The sequence below is a fragment of the Lissotriton helveticus genome, chromosome 6 (assembly GCF_964261635.1).
Source record: "Lissotriton helveticus chromosome 6, aLisHel1.1, whole genome shotgun sequence".
NCBI classification, from domain to species: domain Eukaryota; kingdom Metazoa; phylum Chordata; class Amphibia; order Caudata; family Salamandridae; genus Lissotriton; species Lissotriton helveticus.
The window spans coordinates 593,457,422-593,477,564 of record NC_136067.1 but is presented as its reverse complement, the minus strand read 5'-3'; the positions used below and the strand labels follow the sequence as shown (position 1 = coordinate 593,477,564).

General features: G+C 39.0%; 1 protein-coding gene across 10 annotated transcripts in view; it reads right to left on the bottom strand.

Annotated features, from left to right (window-relative positions):
* Window positions 1-20,143, bottom strand: part of RIMS1 (regulating synaptic membrane exocytosis 1) — a 2,308,950-nt gene that overhangs the window by 67,737 nt on the left and 2,221,070 nt on the right. For all 10 annotated transcript variants that reach the window (XM_078648052.1, XM_078648043.1, XM_078648046.1 and 7 more), the window contains one exon: window positions 7,513-7,614. In XM_078648052.1, coding sequence (XP_078504178.1) covers window positions 7,513-7,614 — 102 coding nt within the window. The remainder of the gene's footprint in view (window positions 1-7,512; window positions 7,615-20,143) is intronic.

Genomic DNA, 20,143 nt, shown 5'->3' with positions numbered 1-20,143 from the left:
TACATAATCTCTAATGTATTTCAGGTGATATTCACTTAATTTCTAGGTAACCCAGGTTCCCAGAAATGCAACCTATCGTCTGTAAAAAAGCCAACAGATAAATCACAGTTATTGTTCTTGAGGCAAAGCACTGATGTAAATGATTTTTTAATAAACATGTCATATAAATATACTGTGACATTTTAAAATTGTCATTTCTTGATTTTCTGTAGAATCACCAAGATTGTGCGCGCAGCTTGTCTGTGACAGGCATGCCCCTCAAGTAACATATTTATTATCAGGAGATATTTCTGAAATTGATGTCTGTTTTATAATGTTTATGTTGATACGGAGATTAACCACAAAAAATGATAAACAATATTTGTATAAGTTTACTATCTCACTTTTGTGATAAACCGTTTTTTTTAAAAACGGTTTCGCTTTAAACAGATTGACATATTGCGAACCTCCTTTTTGTCCAATCCATACGAAAGTACTTGTACAGACTTTCCTAACGAAAATTTGCATGTTTTAATTATGCCGCCAAAGTCGGCTTTTCAACAAATACTTGCCTGTCCAAATATGGCCGCCAAAATCTTTTTGCTCAAACATGCAAATCTCACGAGATTTATTTTTTGGCGCCACTTTGTAGCAACATAAAACTAAGGCAAAAGTAACTGGAAGGTATCAGCTATTTCGTCTGAATATGCTGCCACGGCCGATCGAATAATTGATATTTTTTTCAGCGCACGATTATCCAAGTCAGTCAAAGGGGCTCTATACCCTGCGTATCGGTCTGAGTATTACCTTTAATTTTGAGCAATAGCCAAGCTACCTGATTAGAAAATGTATAATATTTTCCGAGCTGGTTAGTCCCTAATGTCAATCAATACGGAATAATTTTTGAAAGTTCTTTATCTTTGCATGTTCTGGAGCACGGTAGCTATTGTTGACTAATACTCTAAACGGATGGCAAATTACGCTATCGTATGTAGCATAGAGTCTCCTACTGTGACTTAAACAAGGAGATAGCGACCAGCCCAGTAGTCGAAATGGGTTTGTAGTCACTCAAATTCCATACGTATTAAAGAAGTCTAAGATGTCTTTTTGCTCTTAGGTAGATCAGAACTCTAATTTATCACTGCCTTCTTCACAGTAAAACGTGACGATATAACGAGCGCCACTATTCGAACTGTAAACGTTTCACCAACGTCTTTTCATCAAGATTTAAAGGTAATTTTTATTGATAAAAAAATATTATGGTTTAAACAACAAATCAAATAAGTGTGACTGGAACCAGCTACTATGTACCATGCAGCGTAGGTTGAAATATAGCTGCAGTCGCTTAACTTCGATCAAGGGGAAGTAATATTCGTAATCCTATGCGACCCGATCATAAAACTTACAATTTTTTTCTAAGCCCGTGAGTTCCTAATGGTAAATAATACGGAATAATTGTTGGATGTTTTATCTGTGCATGTTCTTAAACCAGGCACTACTAACACTGAAAACCGAAGGTAAAATATGCTTTTGTTAGCCGCTTAAATTAGAGAGTCTATCATCACGACCTAAACAAAGAGTTGATGCCGTGATGGCCTTGGACTCACCTAGTAATTAAGTTCGGCATGTAGCATAGAAGCCTAAGATGTTTTTGACTCGTAGTTAGACCAGAGTCTTAAGTTGTTTACTGCCTTCTTCACAGAAAAAACGTGACGACACACTGTGTGCTACTATCCGAACTGTAAACGTCTCACCCACGTCTTTCTCTCATCAAAATTTAAAGGTAATTTTCATTGTCAGAAAATGTTACGGTTCAAACAAGAAGCAAATAATTGTGACTGAAACCAGCTATATTTTGTTCTACAGCGTAGGTTGAAAGATAGCTACAGTTACTTATCCTCGACTAAGGGTCTGAATCATTCATAACCCCTCAACCAGCAAGACTGATTAAGAAGTACTTGTTTTTGACTCTGAGTAAGTGTGATTTACAATGGTCGTTTTTATAACACACTTAGATGGAGCAGTCATTTTTAAATTAGCAGCAAGTCGCCACACCGACTTACACAATCTGTTTGAGTAACTAAAAGCCTAATTTAAAATCAAAATTGAACAGTAATTTTTAATATGTTGAATGCTGCTTTGATTAACAAATTGTTAAACGAATGTAAGTGACATGACCAGGTTATAATAATTTGTAATTACATTTTTTTGTTATTGTGTTACATTATTTCAGAGGGTCCACATCCAAATGTAATAAAGTTTATGTCCTGATGATGGTCTTATGAAAGCACAACACGAAGACCGAAACGTCGACAACTTTGTCTAACTCTGCATGAGATTTATTCAATATTGATTTCTATTTACTTGTTGATTTGGAATCTTTATGTTTAATCCATTAGCAGTCTAGACTTTTGTGTGATATACTTGTGGAATATTTATTATACGCCCTGTATATCTTCAATGCATTCTTTTTGTACCCCATTTGTGATATATGATGAATTTCTATGTCATTAAGTAAACAAAAAAACTTTTTTTCAAAATCCTGGTTCATGTATCATTAGCTTTAATAATGTTAGTGTGGTAACATTATTTGTCTGTTTTATAATTAATTTACTTCAGCCACTAATATAGAATAGTGTGAGTGCTCAATTTAATCCAAGTCTCATATTGGCTGAACTGTAACAATACAAACGAAATCCCTTGCTGGCCCAATTCTACAATAGTATATCTGCCCAAGCCCGCAAGGGTATATTGGGTTGCTCACCTCTCCCCCTTTGATAGTGTTAAATCGGTTAATTCCTCGAATCCACCTCTGAATAGTTTAGTACTAGAAGCATCGTTTGAGGGTGGAGGGTCTCATTTAACTGCAGGGGAAAATGAAATTGAGCTGATGACCTCCTTCCCAAACACAGATTTATTTGTCCATACTCCAACATTAAAATCTTAACCGAGGGGCCTGAAATTTGATATTATTTTCTGGAATGTAGCGGGCCGCAAGCAAAAAGTACAAACGACATCTGGTTGGATTTGGTGCGGTCTCATAATATTATTTGTGTACAAGAGACCTGGTTATGCTCCCCAATTCATTTAGAAGGGTACAAAAAACCTACTTTTCCAAGGCTTTGCCTTCTATGTCGGGAAAACCGAAGGGGGGCTTAATAACATATATCTCAAATACCCTTATTATTCAGGAAATAGTCATATTGAAATTGGAAAGTAACTACCCGATAATCATGTTAAATGTAAACAGGGCATCCATCTATTTCCTGGTTAATTTGTATAATAACCTCAATCAAACTGATCTAAATATTGTTTTAAATGAGATTTTAATTTTGTTACAAGAACTGCGATCAAAGTATATTAATAAATCATTTACGTTGATCTGGGGTGGTGATTTTAACTTGTCATTGTGTAGAAAGAATAATTCTAATAACTGTGGTATTGAGGATGAGGGTGGGAATAACTTAACGCACTTTTGCCATACAGTTTCAGGCAACCGTATGAATGAGATACTGTTTGTAATGGAACTAGGATTTGCCAATGAATTAGTTGTACCACCAGTTACATTTTCCCCCACATTTAATGAGAGGGGCCTTTCAAGTACAATTGATTTTATACTTACTTCATACAGTATTGCACCTGTCATGAAAAAGTTTAATACAGTTAGAAATGCAGTTAGTGATCACTTTCCTAACACCCTCTCATTGTTTTTATCAACGGTATCGGTAGAACCAGAACATCTGAGTCTTCTTGACCAACAATCTTTGAAATTAGATAGACTCAATGGCTTTTCTATAAAATGGGGGGAAATTGATCAAGCAACGTTAACAGCCTCAGTGGTCAAGCAAGCCCTCCCGTCCCTTGAAATCTGTCTTAATACTAATTCTTCTTGCGAAGAAATATTAGATATTAAATCATTACCAAAATTATACAAGAAGAATTACGAAAAAAAAGCCAAAAAATGGGAACATTAAAAGGGGGTGGTTCAACACTGATTGCACAAAAGCCCACTCCCTATTAAAACTGGCACTTAATAAAAGTGATCGGGACAAGGAAGAAATCATTAGACTCCGAAAGGCCTACAACTTAGCCCTAAAAATTCGAAAAACAGAGGTGAAAAATAGTCTTTGGGACCTATTACATGAGAGTTGTTCCACGAATGATAGTGCAAACTTTTGTAGAGTGGTCAATTCACCCTTCCTTTCTGGTACCAATGATTCCCCCAAGATAGACGCTGCTGTATATAATAAGACATGGGTTAACCACTTCTCCCAAATATTTAGTCTGCCCCTGCATGCAAGCTTGGAGCTCCTAGAGGGAGAGGGGAGGGAAGTTTCCCCTATCAAGTCAATATATCCAATTAAATTGACTTTTACACACACGGAGGTGACAAATGCCCAAATGGCCTCCAAATCTGGTAAAGCACCTGGCCCCGACGGGGTCCCGGTGGACCTTTTTAAATATAATTTGGATCTTTGGTCTCCAGTTTTGACAAGAGTTCTCGAAGCTGCAAACACCATAGGTTTAGTTGAATCTTGGTCCACATCAATTTTAGTACCGATTTTTAAAAAGGGTGATCGACACAGTCCAACATGTTATCGACCCATATCCCTTTTAGACTCCCTTGGCAAGGTCGCTGGCCGCATCCTTTTAAATCGACTACAGGAGTGGGCCACCGACCATAAAATAATTTCTGATCTCCTGTACGGGTTCCGAGAGGGACTGGGTCCTGTGGATCAGGCCTTGAATCTTTCACTCTTAATAGGGAAATATGCTAGTGCTAAAGGGGTTTTTTGCACATGGTCTATGTTGATCTGACTGCAGCCTTCCACTGCGTCAGTCACACAAAACTGTGGTCGATTATTTTAGCAATGGGTGTGGTTTCACCGCTGGTAAATTTCCTCCGTGAACTCTACTCGGGCGCAACAGCAAGAGTCAGATATGGACTCGGGGGAGAACTGACTGAGTCATTCCTGGTGGAGAGGGGGGTGAGGCAAGGTTGTGTCCTGGCCCCCTTCTTATTCACCCTTTATACAAATGGGTTGGAATCAGCAATGCTGGAAGGGAGCCAGGACCTGCCCACCATTCGTCGTCGACCAATACCGGCATTATTATATGCCGACGACGCTGTGATTATAGCAAGAACACCCTTACAGCTCCAGCGGGTTTTAGATAAGTATTGTAGTTTTATGAAAGGTTTGGACCTTATGGTGAACATAAAGAAGACATTTGTAATGCATGCAGGCTCTGGACCAAAAAAGACAAAAGAGATTTTCATAAATAATATTAAGTTGGAGCGGACAACTTCTTATCCTTATTTAGGAATTTTAATTGATAATAAGTCTTCATGGACTAAGGCAATTAACGCGAGGAAATTGTTATTTCTCAGGGCTGTTATAGCCCTGGTGGTTTTTGCCCAGAAGTTAGGTAAAAGGTCCCCCCTAGAAATGATAAAAATGTATCAAGCTAAATGTGTCAGTGTAGCAACTTATGGTGCAGGGGTGTGGGGCCACACTAAGGTGGAAGCGCTACAGAAGATCGAGAACACCTTTTTGAGATACCTACTTGCAGTTCCCCAGAGCACGTCGACATATTGTTGCCATACAGAGGTGGGGCTGGACTACATAACGGATATTGTGAGTATCCAGCCAATCATGTTATGGCATCGTGTCTGGACAACAGAGGAGTGTGAATTGACACGACGTCTTATCCTGGACTGTCTCCTCCTTGATAAAATACAAAAGATTAGATGGCTAGTTTTTGTGAAAACATTCTTCGCTGATTTAGGTTTTCCGAGATATTTTAGCCATCCATTAACCATAGCTGAAATCTCGAGGAAAGAACTAAAAAAGATATGCCTGTTGCATTTGGGGCAGCTGCGTCTTTCGTATGAGATAGGAAAAAGCTCAGTGCAGCACAGTCTAGCTATTCAGTCTACTTTTACCATGAAGCCTTATTTAATGTAAAATTTGAATTCACATGAAAAATTCCTATTGACTCGCCTTAGATTCAACATTTTCCACCGCTTAATAACTTCCCCCAACAGAATGATTGGTCCATGATTTTACGAGTGTGTCCGTGTGATGATATCTCTCCACAAACTTCAATTCACATAGTTTTGTTTTGTAGATTTTATGTTATTCCTCGAAATAGATGGATAGTCCCTATACTGAGAGCTATGGGACTGCGATCATGTCGTCCAGCCTTTTTAGCTCTTCAATTCCTGGAATATGAACCATATGCTAAATCTATAGCTAGTTTTTTGAAGTATTGTGTTAACCATCGTCTGAATCTTGGTTAATCCCACAGGTCTATTTTTCATGAATTACTTGGTTTTAACTATTAAAATTTTTAATGGAATACTGATTTTGTAATGTATTGATGCAATGAATGATTGATTGTACTGGTTTTACTTAATCTTTTGACAATGTTTTTTACTTGTACCTTTTATGGTTTTTCTACAAATTATGGAAACCGAATAAAGGAATTTTGAATTTGAATTTGACTGTTTTACCAGCACTTATTGCTACTGGCTGGCTGTCAGGTCAGGGCAGGTGTCCGGCAGCAGTGAGGAGGAGACGACTGAGCCCGAAGGAGCTGGTCTGGACGTATTCAAGTAATGGAAAAAAAAATCTAAATGCTGTTTTATTTGCCATAAATTGAACATGTTATTGTTAACTTTTCAAAAGGACAATACCAAAAGCTAAACAATTTATGTAGGAGTTTTAACAAGAAAGGCCATTTACCTTTAAACAGCTAAACAACATTTGCACTAATTATATGTCAACAGATAGGCTTGCATGTTATAAATTATTGTTTTATATTTTTTCCATCAGTAACATTTTGACATACCGTGTCATTGCTCACGACTTAACATAATAAATGCTAAGTCATTAATGAACACAATACACAATGTTTACAAAAACATAAGATGCAGCTACATCATGTACAAAATGTAAGACTGCCATATCCATACCTTTGCACATGCAAAGTATCTCACTGAAATTCTACATTGGCCTAAGCCTGTACCAACATCAGTCATGCATGGTTTATTTCAGTATACAATGAAGATTCATGATGTGAAGTGTAAAGGAGAGTTTCAAGGTGAAGAGGAGTGGTTTTATAACAATCACATTGTACAGCATTTACAAATACTGCTTAAACATTTATTGTTTTTCTGAATAGAAAGACCATGTTTTTCACTAAGCCATATAACACACCCCTTATTGCAAGAGTAGGAGAAGGCACTAACCTTGATCTTGAGTGAACTAATACGTTTCCTTTAGGAGACAGTGGTTACAAAATGTATTGTACATGCCTTGTAGATCAGTTATAGCAACTATGTGATGAGCAAATGTTGCCTTGGAAAAGTACATGTGCACACAATTATTTGCAGTTTATCAGAGTTTGTATTTGTTGAAGTTTCACTGCCACAGACATTGTCCAATGACATGTGTCTAATATTCATGCATGCTGCCCACACCTGTGCTGTTTTGAGATATTGTCCGCAACTTTGATAAAGATGGTACTTACCGGGAGTTGATTTGGACCCTGGTTTTTGGATGAGACCACGAGCTCTTATTACTTCCACTTCTAGTTGACCTTTTTTATCTACCATTCCAATTTGAATGTCACCTATAAAGAAAAGAAAAATGATGTATCCAATCCACTTAGCTACATTTCTTTTAGCAGTAATACATGATTATTTTGATAAAGGAAATAGTTGTGTCCCCTTGATATACCTCTGTGAAAAAATTGTTGTCCAGGGATTTTCATTTTTGATTTCTGTTTTTGTATCATTAGTGAAGAAATTTAGCTTGAGCAGACATTGCTAACCCAGGGCAATTTTTTCTGTCCGACATTTAAAAAAAATGACAGATGAGATGTGTTGCAGTGATGATGTAATATTTCAGGAACAATGAGACCAATATACTTCATTTTGGTGTGAAAACATAGGTTTAATGGGTCAAGTAGTCGTATAGAGACAGAAAATAACTCCACAGAGCAATTCTTCCATCATTTTCCAAAATGGTGGCTTTATAATGATGTCTTTTAGTTATCATATTTATTTATTTTTTTATTTCTAAAGCGCACAAATACCTTACGGTGTCTCGGCGCATATTGGTAATTTAATATTGTTTTTGTTTCAGGTTTTCCATTGATTCAAATTCATAAACCTGAGCGACCCAGGTGGTAGCAGAGGATCTTTACCTCCTGACAAAGTATTGCCAACTACAAAATCGGAGGACTCCTTCAACAATGAAAAATGTGTTAAAGCTAACAACAACAGCGGCTGTCCAGAAGCGAGTTTGAAATGCTGCAGAAATACGGCAAGACGAAGTTCACAAAAGATTGAAACTGATGGGTGAAGAGTATCACATTTTATATCATTGTAACAACAAGTGCTACAAGTCGTATACCATGGAAAAGAAACTGAAAAATGTCAACAAATAGCAGAAACTAGTGAATCACAACAAGAATACTAGTCTTCTAAGAAAGCAACGACTCCCAAACCCAATACCCATCCAATTAGAAGATCGATGGCTACCCCTCGTCCACCTCCAACAAATGATCAGAGAGCAGAGGGTCTTCAATGTGTTATCAGTGGTTTACCCAGTACAAGGACCAAAGGAATTGACAAAAGAAAAAAGTACAGAGTATTTGAGTCTCAAAGAGCAAACATGCTTTTATCTGCAGCTAGTTTCTTCCAAGATTAAGTTGCCAGTCGAGCAGCTGATCTATACAGCAAGGTGAATGTATTTGCAGTTAATGTGTATGCCCATTTGAACTGCATGCAAGCATACATTATAAAATATGAATGTACAAAGAGAACCCAGCAGCAACGTAACGGCCAGTCTTCAGTTATGTTTCCACTCTTTGAAAAAGCAAATAAAGTTTTAAAGCCACTCTTGAGTGCTGCCTACAGGTTTACACTCATTGAGATTAGAGAAATAATCGTCAACATTGATGAAACTGCATTGATCCACAATAATGAAATTAAGGGTAAACATCACTTACAACAAAACTTTTACAACGCACTACCATTACAGCGCGGTCATTACAATGCAAACCATTACAACGCATTGCGCTGGGGGCGCTCTAGGATAGGGAATACGTTTAATTTACTATCCAACACCTTCCCTAGTGTCCACGGGGACTGGAGTTGAAATAGTAAATTAAACTATTCACTATCCAGCACCTAAAAGCGCTATGCGTTGTAATGGTATGCGATGTAAAAACCGTGTTGTAAAGGCAGGCGTTGTAATAGCCTGCGTTGTAACGTCATACATCCGAAATTAAGATGTTTCTGGTTAGAATGTACAATGCCAGAATTCATTTTGTCAGTCTAACAAAAAGAATGAGCCACTTATGGTGTTGTCAGCTGATTTGACCCCTGAAGTTCCAGCTGCCAAAATAAGATCATAGGATGTAGTAAAATCACCAGGTACCCTTTTAATAAATGTCCTGAAAGATTTAGATTTTGGACCTAATCATATATTTTATAATGCCCCAGACCTCCACAAATCATGGGAGTCAACAAGAATGCATGATGTTGTTTGATATCAGCAAAGCAAAACTATTACAATGTAAATTTCTTGAGTTTGGAACAGAAGCCGAAAACATTGATGGTGGCTTTGAAGATATAAGAGGAGTGAAAGACAATCCCATGAACCGACAGGCTTATACTGTGCAAATGTACTGTAGTTTCCAAATCATGTTTTATGAATTACATCAAAGCAAAGAGAAAACTCTGCTACACATGATGACTGCCAATGCAATCAATGGCTAGTGTAAAAGTAGGGAGCTAATCAATGAATAGGATTGGTGTATCAACAAGTTAAAATGACATAGTACAGAGCAGGAACTTGTTAGCAGCTCAAGCTGTAAAATATTGCAAACCCAATAGCAGACTACTTCAAAGTCACTTTACCAAGAAAGGATTTACAATTGCTGCTCCTGATAATTTTGATTTTGAAAACAGCTCTTCTTTGGCTGGAAGATCCAGCACACATGATACTGCCATGGTGCTTTTTCAAGACTGTTCCAGTAAGGTAGCTGCTGGAAAACAATTGGTGTCATCTGTTGGCATAAACAAACACTGTTGCTTCAGTTTGCAACGCTGATTGAACTAAATTTATTATATTGCTAATTCGGTGCGGACTGAAGGATGAAGAAAAGTCAGTTCCACTGTGGGCTGAAATTCATGCTCTGATCTCCCAGAATACCGTCTCACTAAAGAAGGTTGGGTTTGTACCTGCAAAATCATCTTCAGTCACAAATTGCACAACAGTATACACAGCTGCCCTACAAAATTCCCAAAATGTGCATGCTCAGCTTGGAGACCAGCCTATCCTGCCAATTTTCTGTGATAGAGGTGTTTTACTTATTGTAGCTGACATTTTTATGAGCAATCCAGGAGAATTTGATGATTTATATCTAATGATGGGCATTTTCCACATGACAAAAGTTGCGGTGTACAGGAAGTTATCTTAGTGTATATGGCATAGACGGTGCACCTATTGAAGCTGAAATCTTTGGAAGCAAAACTGTCAAGTCCGTATTGAGGGGAACTCATTATGTTTGTTTATTACAAGGTATGCTCATCAAATTTGAAGCTATAGAACATTGCATTGGAATGCTTTCTGGAACAAGAATGAATTATTGGTCAGACAAGTAAAAGTGATTGTGTTGCCCAATGGCAGCTAGTTTACCATGAAGTCATTTCTATTTGCACTGTTTTCAGAGTGATGACAAATTTAAAATGAATGGACCATCGAGAAACTGTTCCTCACCCCGAACTTGTGGGAAAGAGAGGGGAACAATCTAATAAAAATGTTGAAAGCCTTCTTCATTTCATGCATCAACAAAGAAACCCCTTTGAAATGACTGAGTCTGTGCAAGTACACAACTATGTGACCAAACAATATGTAGATAAGGATATAAAAGCACCTCTACCCGATGTCTTGGAACATGGATCAAAACTATACGCAGAACTGAAGCAGGAGAGATTTGTATTGAAAGAGAAAAAGCTGTTTGGCATAATCACTAAAGTTATACTTCCAAACTTTAATTAACATAGTAAGAGTTTCTTCCAACCAGCCACTACAAAACAGGTTACAAAAAACAACTTTGCAAGCACATAAAGAGATGGATGTAGCAAAAGAAAGGGGTGAATTTATCAATGACATTCTGTTGCGTGAACTTCTTCAGACAAAAGCATTATTTGGTGGAGATGCTGCAACCAAACCAGTGAAGCACAAACTCATACAACAGCTCGAAAAGAAAACTTTCACCTAAAAAATTTCAATTTGAAAAAGTGTCCTCATTGAAAACTGCTGTTATCGAGGGCTATATGCCACAATTACGTATGGTTAAGATTTCATCCATGGAGAACTTTGAAGAGGTCATGCAGACCTTGTAAAAACTGCACATTGTCTTTAACAATTATCTTGAACTATCTGTCAAAGAATGTGGGAGAATCAGGCGAATGTCTAACAATTGACCTTGCCTGCATCAAAAGTGTGACACTGATACTTGATGAATTCTGGTCATCAACATTGAACAAGATGAACTTGGAGATGTTAACTCGCCAAAACATTGCTGATGCTTCAGTGAACACTGATTTTCCAATTATTGTAAGTGGAATGATTGTCAATGGGGAGCTGGTGCCTGCATATATATATTCAAAAGGTACAAGCCATATTGTTCAAGAACTTAACAGCAAATTGGAGGAAGCTGACCTTCGTGTTGTGCCACATGTTGAGTGGGCTGTTCGAAATGATTCCAATCAAGTCATTGTACTGCAAATGACCCAGATGCTATTGTGCTACTTAGGTTTAGACATAAGTCAAAGGTTGTCTAAGTTATGGATACATAATGGAACAGGCAAGAAAAGCCAGTTAATCCCACTTCATATTCTGAACAAGAAACTTGAATCAGAGTTGACCAGTGTTCTTATCGAGGCACATATTCTTAAGGTGATGACAATATGAGCAATATTGGAACAATGCTTGGAGCTTAAACTGCTGAACCTGTGAAGTTTCTCAAAGGATTTGCTGAGACAAATGACTAATTTGACGTTAAAGACGCAGAAAAATACATTGTGGATGTGTGAAAATTAGTTCAGACTGTCACATATTTGATGATCCTTGGTACAGTGAGTTCAAGAGATCAGTCCCGCTAAGTGACTTCAACCCACGTTATATTCAGTGCATGGACAAATTAAACGAGCATTCTACTTGAACAGCAGTTATGAAATGTTTTGGATCATGCATATGTAGAGAAAGATCTATGTGAATTTGGTTGGGAAGATATTGATGGGGTGCTAAAACCTATCAAATTTCTAAAGACTACCCACAGAACTTACAAGTACATGTACTTGCAAAACCTGTGCTACATGCTCTTCACAAATGTTCAAAATTCTGCAAATGTACCACGAACGAATGCTGAAACAAATAAATAAAGTGAACCATGAAAATTTGTCTAAAACAGGAGTGATAAACATTATGTCTGTTCATATTCAGATCATAAACATTGTTAGGTGTTTACATAAAAGGATTAAAAACGATTATTATTTGTTAAATTTCTATATATGTCTCTTCTTCCTCTATTATAGCTGCCATTTTGGAAAATGGTAGAAGTGTTGATCTGAGGAGTTATTTTCTGTCTCTATAAGACTACTTAAACCCCTAAACCTATGTTTTGAAACAAAAATAAAGTATATAGGCCTCATGGTTCCCGAAATATTACATTATCACTGCAACACATCTTACATTTTTTAAAATATTGTCCAGAAATATTTGGCCCTGACCAGCAATGTTTACCCAAGCCAAATTATTACTCTAATGATCCAAAAACACAAATCAAAAATGAAAATGTCTGGATAACAATTTTTTTATGGAGGTATATCAGGGGGGCGGGAATAAAACAAGAAATGTATAGGATTAGAGTCCCCAGGAGGATTAGCCTTCAATAGGTATTTTAGCTAAAATTAACTTCACATTATCACGTTTAAGACTAAATAATCAGAATAGTCTTCAATTAATTTCAGAATGTTTGTCACAACTTAAAACTGAAAGTAAAAATTACTTATCTTCGGTAACGCTATATTTGGTAGAGACACAGTCAAGCCGCAGATTCCTTGACTTTGAATTCTCCCCAGGTGCCAGACTGGATCCGGAGATTTTTCAGCAGTACCTCTGCATGCCAGGGGACAGCGTCGTACGGCTCCTTAGTGACGTCGTCTCCGGATATGAAATGAAATTAAATGAAAGAAATTTTTGATTAAGCGCGAACAACTGCCCTGAGGCAGTCAGAGCCATACAAGTCCTGTACGGCGCGTGGACGTCAATTTCTTCTATGAAACCTTCATGCCAGAACACAGAGCCACTATAGAAACAGGTGTGGAAACAGTGTGCCAAAAAAGTTTTACAAATCTTTGAAACATTAATAAAAAAGATACATCAAATGGTATGCTAATACCAGGCATGGATTTTAAAGAAACCTTCAAATAAAATCAACGATACACAGGGGTACATGAAACCCTGAACCCTGGTGAACACCTTCCATATGAGGGAAGAGACCATACACTCTACAGACCATTCAACAATTGTAATAAACACTCTACAGGCCATTCATCAATGGTAATAAACGGTAAGTCAATAGCCAAACACAACCTACAACAACAACACCAGACTGCTTGTTGAACTACGCCATTATGTGATATATTGACAATGCAATGTCAAGGTGTGAAAACACAAACAAGACTTTCATAGAAAGAACAAATACATTAACACTGCTCACTGGTGTGTCATCCAGAGTTAAATAGAAAACACCCCCCCCACTCTATCAACCACCCACATTGAGAAATGGATCGTTTTGTAACATCTAAACAAAAACTAAGTGGCCAGACCAAACGGTTTGTCTAGCCCCAACATACATTGAGATAGTAATCACTGGTATATAAACCCAGTACTGAAAATATATAACTATTGCCTCATAGGTCATTCGCAGAGCGGGAAGGATGGGCAGGGCGTTAAGAAATCTGCGGCTAGACTGTGTCTATAATATATGGCGTTATTGAAGGTAAGTAACTTTTACATATAATAGAGACATCTAGCCACAAATTCCTCACTTTGAATTAAATACCATAGCTATACCCAACTGGAGGAGGGTCTGCGAACTAATCCTACAAAAGCTCTCAAAGAGAACTAGCCGGTTAAAACTAACAACCGACCAAATGTATGTAGGAATAGCAGAACAAGAGTTTGGCTCTTAATAGGTTCTATGATCACTGTCACAGAACATTTGAATAAAAAGCAACCTTACACTTCTGAGAAAATCGGCCCTTGAAGGAAAAGGGTTGAAAACCCCTGAAGAACCATCTGTCAGGAGACATAAATTAACCCCTGTCCCCAAAAGGGGCAAGAAACTTGATGACCAAAAAGGGCAAAAACATGATAAACGTCATATAATCTGTATTGTTCATAACCATAAAGAATCAAAAAAGAACTGTCCTAATAAAATCTAAAATAGGACTTTCAGAACTCATTTTCCCAAGGTAAAAATGAATGACAATACCTCCTTGTTTAAATAGTTTAGTATGGACAAAATGAATATTCATATTTATCCTATGCAACAATTGCAAACATCTTACCACAAAGATTCTTATATAGACACAAATATATATACAACTTAAATGTGTCACCAGATACTCAGATTGACCGAGCAATTCACAGAATTACACTGACCAATAACTACTGCCAGAACGCATCTTTGATTAAAATCTTTTTCTTTTCGCCCCCTTTTTTTTAGAAACAAATATAAGTAACACTTATAATACAGTCATGTATGCCCTGTATACATAAGAACTAATTAGAACTGAGAAACCATTGCCAAAAAGTGTTTTACAATAATACTGAAAAAGGTAACACCCCCAAAAGTGCAATTCCTAATATCTTATCAAATAAATCCATGTCAACAGGTACATAAGACATCTGTAATACAAGACAATATATGAAACACAGCAGCACTTGTTATCCTGTATACACCGTATACCCAAAGACCACTCTGAAAAGAGAGGTCTGGCAAAATTACCCAACCTAGAGAGAAAAAGATGTAATACGTCTCCAATACAACACCGTAGGTGATTTGCCGTAAGAAAATGTTATCTGTCAAATGGTGGCACCACAAGAAACAACAGTCACGCTCACAAGATGAGAAAGGCTGAAACCAACAAATACATTCTCTCCAGAGGACAGGCAATGTGGATCAGACAGACCCAGATATATCAAGATCATAAGAAAACAAAAATCCAATTATAAAATAGTCTCCAAGACTTACATGGAGGACCAAATAAATGTAGGTCTTGCAACAAGTTGGATCAACCCATGCATCACAAACCTTTGGCTGCCAACTTACCACACCACAAAGTGGCGCTGGGATAGGGATTTCCTGCATTTGAGGAAATATTCATGTCTACACTAGCCACTGTTATTTTACCCTAAAGGAAGAACTCACAAGCCAATAGCATCCAAAAGCATGTTAAGTATATACTTTGAACTAGAGCAACATTCCAACTTGCCCAATCTCTTCAAAGAATTGAAGTACTTTAATAAATACGTAGTCCACCCAAGAAGGGAAAACAAACTGCACTAAATACACTGGATAATTTAACAGAACTCCCTGAGAGGGTATTACAAGAGGAAAAAAGTGGTTATTAGCTCACTACCACTGTCCTTAAGAGAACCTAAAATGAAGTCCAAGAAGGACGAAACTGTATATCAGAGAAATCCATAGTATAGAAATAGACTACCAAAGTAGTATTTCTGAAGAGCTATACAATAGCAAACCAATCCTCCACTTAGAGTAAGCCACATACCTCTTGAGACAAGGCTCTTTATTAGAGTAAAACGAAAGAATAATCCAGCTACATGGCTGTAAATACCATCCAGAGATTAAAAAAGACAAATCCCAAAAAGCAGTGCTTAACACTTCAACACTACAAGACATAGAAGAGGGTGAGATAACCCTTAAACATAAGAACCACAGCCATGGATAGATAAGAAATAAACAAAAGACCTGATAAGGTCAAAATACAAATGGTCAGCAATGAGGCATTGTACCATGGAATCAGCATGGCTGTCAAATAAACAGGCTCCATCAAAGGGCAAGTCTTTCAAACTCTCCCGAACATTATCAGGAAATCTCGACTCACGCAACCAAGTGTGTCTAAAGAGAGCAATTGTTCGAGCCATAGCTCTGCCAATAGAATCTGTTGTGTCCATCACCGATTTAATACTAAACGTTGCCATCTTACGGCCATCTTGCACAAACTGGGAGATTTCAGCACTGACCCCTTCAGGAAGGGAAGGAAGAAGTTGGATGACACAGTCCCACAAAGTATGGGAAGCCCTTGCTAAGACACAAGACGTGCTCAACGACCTCAAGGCCCAATTAGTCGACGCAAAGATATTCCGGCCACGTGTCTCCAAACACCTAGACTCTCGACCTGGCGGAAGCAAAGGAGAAGCCTCCAAACTTGTTGAAGCTGTAGCAGTTTGCACAACAAATACTTTAGCAGCAGGGAGTCAAGAAAGACAAGCAGGGTAGTCCAGAGCAGGACAATGATGATGTGAAACTGCACGATCAACAGAGATACCTGACATTGGCCTTGCCGAAGCACCCAGGAGAATATCATACAGAGACTTTCCATAAGGTAATAAAGCTTTAACACCTGTGCAACCCTTATGAAGCAGATCAAATAATGGATCAGATGACAAGGTCACTGACGGAAGCTGCAAATTTAGTATTCCAGCAGCTCTCTTAATACCCTCAGCAAAAGCTGCACTAGCCTCCATCGCAATTTGTGACAGAGAAAGCAGATCATAATTAGGAGACGGTTGCAGACTACTATCTCCACAAAATGTCGCAAAAGAACCTCCTACCTGAGGATGATCCAGACCAACCATACAGTCTCTGTCACCAGTATCTGCAGAGTCTTCTTGCAATACTAGAGAAATGGCAACATAGCCAGTTTCATTCTCAATTTGTACAGGAGAAGGTGCAGGAACTGCAGTGGCTATAAGCAACATTTCCGGCACCGATCGACGTCGGGCGTCGTCGTATCAATGTGAACCACGAATGGTGTCTCCGACATTGAGCGGCGTACAGGCGGCGTCGTGACCACCTTACCCGACGCCACCATGGGAAGCCGCACCAGGTTGTGTCCCGATGTCATAATGTCTCCAGGTACGGAGTCAGGGTCCTCGACCGGCACCGAAGGCGAACCCGCCAGCGTGCTTCAAATCAGAGTCCCTTCAACCTCTTTGGGGCCCGAAGGCGCACCACGGTAAGGTGTAGACCCAAAGAAGAATTGCAGAGCAATACAATATAGCTGCATCTGAATCATAGTCGCCCCGGCTCAAGGATAAGGAGGGAGGCTTGGGGTCGACTCCTGCACTATATCGTCCCGTAAAGAACAGGAGGAACCAGCAACAACATCACAACTTTGTGAGGCCAAAGACTTCCGTGACCTCGATCCCTTCCGATGGGATTTCCGTGACTTGGATGAGCGATGTCCACAGGAACGACTCCATGAATGACCCCACGCAGGAACTTCAGAGTGGGAAAGAGATCTACATCGTCTAGACTCCGAGGGGGGAGCCGCGTGGTCTGCAACTTTATCCGCCTTTCCCGTAACTTCTTAGGCTTCAGCCTCTTACAGGCATCGCACTCCTCAGAGTCATGGTGCTCTCCTTAGTACCACATACAGATGGAATGGGGATCCATCTGTAGAGTATAGGTCTTGCACATATTAAAACAGGACGGCAAAGGCACACTGTTCCCAGACACAAAAAGGCGTCAAAGTAGGCCAAAAACAGAAGGCCTGTGGAACCTCTTCTCCGGATCTGCGTTGCAGCGTGGAAAAGAAGAAACTGACATCCATGCACCGGAGGGGACTTATATGGCTCCACTGACACCATATCTGGAGACGACATCACTGCGGAGCCATACAACGTCATCCCCGGCATGCAGAGGTACTGCTGAAAAATGTCTGGATACAGTCTGGCACCTTGGGAGAATTCAAAATTAAGAAACCTGTGGATAGATGTCTCTATCAGAACAATCACTTTTTTTCAACTGTTGTGCAAAATACGTATAATACATGTAATGTATTTAAATGTCAATTTTGCCCTAGTTAATACACCTCTTAATACTGATCATAATAAACACTGCTTGTTAGTGCAAGTGAACCGCTAGGGAGTGTTTGCTAAAATCTTGAAAAATATGATACTTTAATGAATTCTTAAAATGTATGACATTGTGGAGAATCAGCCATTATTTAAAGAAACGTTTAACCAGTTGATCTAGTGTAGGCTCAAAGTAGGGTAAATTAGCAAGGGTTTAATCTCAATGTATAAATGATTAGAAGGGCCACAGTCAAAACAAATAATTTCATAGACAACAAGGATGGCATAAACTAAAAACATCAGACTGATGGAAAATGAAGGTAAAGTTTGTGTACTCATTACATTTTTTCTTTTGTGTACCAGCAATGCTTCTGTATTCTTCATTTTTATATAACGATGTTAAAATCTGAATGACTGACCTGGATCTTCTAAAAATATGAAGGTTTTGCATCAATGACTATGTCCTTGTACTCTGCAGCCAGAGCCGGACTATTGGATTAGGAACTTAATTGGAACATTAGACATAAAGAGAAAAGTGCTACAAGACACCAGGGACCGCATTAAAGAGAGTGCCCTGGGGGTGCAACAGGCTTTTGCACCCGCTATGCGAGCTCCCAAGGCACTTTGGAATTACAGAAGGGGCCGCAGATGCTTGTGCGGACTCTTCTGTAATACCGAAAGCACTGACGCACATAAAGCGTCAGAGCTATCTGCAGTGGGCATTTCCTCATTTGAATGGGGTCGTGCCCCATGCCAATGAGGGAATCCCTTTGCCTCCCAACCTGCGCCATATTACAGGTGCCGGTGCAGAGGCAAAGAGGTTGTCAGGAGGCGCACTGCAGGTAAAGGGGGTCTCATGGACCCACCAGAAATCCCCCTGCAGGCGGGAGCAGTCATTGACTGCACCTGCATCCAAGGGGATCTCTAATCCCTCTTCAAAGTGCAGGCGGGTTGCCGTCTGCACAGTGAAACTTGGAGTGGCTGTTTCAAAGCTGCTCCGTATTTCACTTGAATGCGCTGCCCCCTGGACAGCATGAGTTTGCATCTGTCCAGGCGCAAACAGGGAAAGTGCGCCCTAAAACATAATATGGCCCCAGGGGCGTATTACAATTTAGGTGTACATTCATGATCTGTTCCATACATTGCTCCCAGTGTAGATGTAAATGCTTGCCTGCACTGGAACACATTAGAGGAATGTGGACACGTTCTTTGAAGACCAGCTTTTCTGCTTTCACTGCATTTGGCTAACCCTTCATCAGTTTTAAAGAAGGTGAGGCAGGGATCCACCTGCACACAGTGAATAAATGAATTAGAATCTCACATTCACAGTAGAGGTTCTTAATGAGAATCATGCAAAATAAAGGTAGGTATCTCTTGTCAACATCTCATGAAGAGGACCATTAACAAGGATTTTCTTTATAAACATATATTCCACTGCCTGATGGAGAGTGTCTTGTGCCTCAATGAAGCTAAAACAAAAATTCTAGATTTGAAAGCAACAAAATCCAACTCTCCATCTTTTGCCCAGTCCCATGGCCTCAGAACACCCCCATTTACCTCACTAAAACAAGAAATTCTAGGAAACATTTTCATCGTCAACTCTACTCATTGCTCAGCTAATGCCATTATAAAAGGGCTCAACATTCAGCTGTCAATCCTCCAAAATCTACTAGCTCGAGCTAACAAGAGCTTTAGTTACGGCACACTTTTTTTGTTGGATGTCCTCTACACTGGACCCCAAACATCTGGTCCACAAATTACAAAGAGTTCTAAATCGGGACGCCAGAATGAGTCTGAAACTTTACAAAAAGTCTACCACAAAGCTTACAGCTGGAAAGGAACAAGCAACTGTCCCAACTAAATACAACCATACATCTTATCTAAATGCACCTTTAAATGGCTGAAACGTCAAGAGATAATCTTGAACGCCCAAGGTCCTAAATCCTGGAAAGCTTTAGACCCACACATGGAAG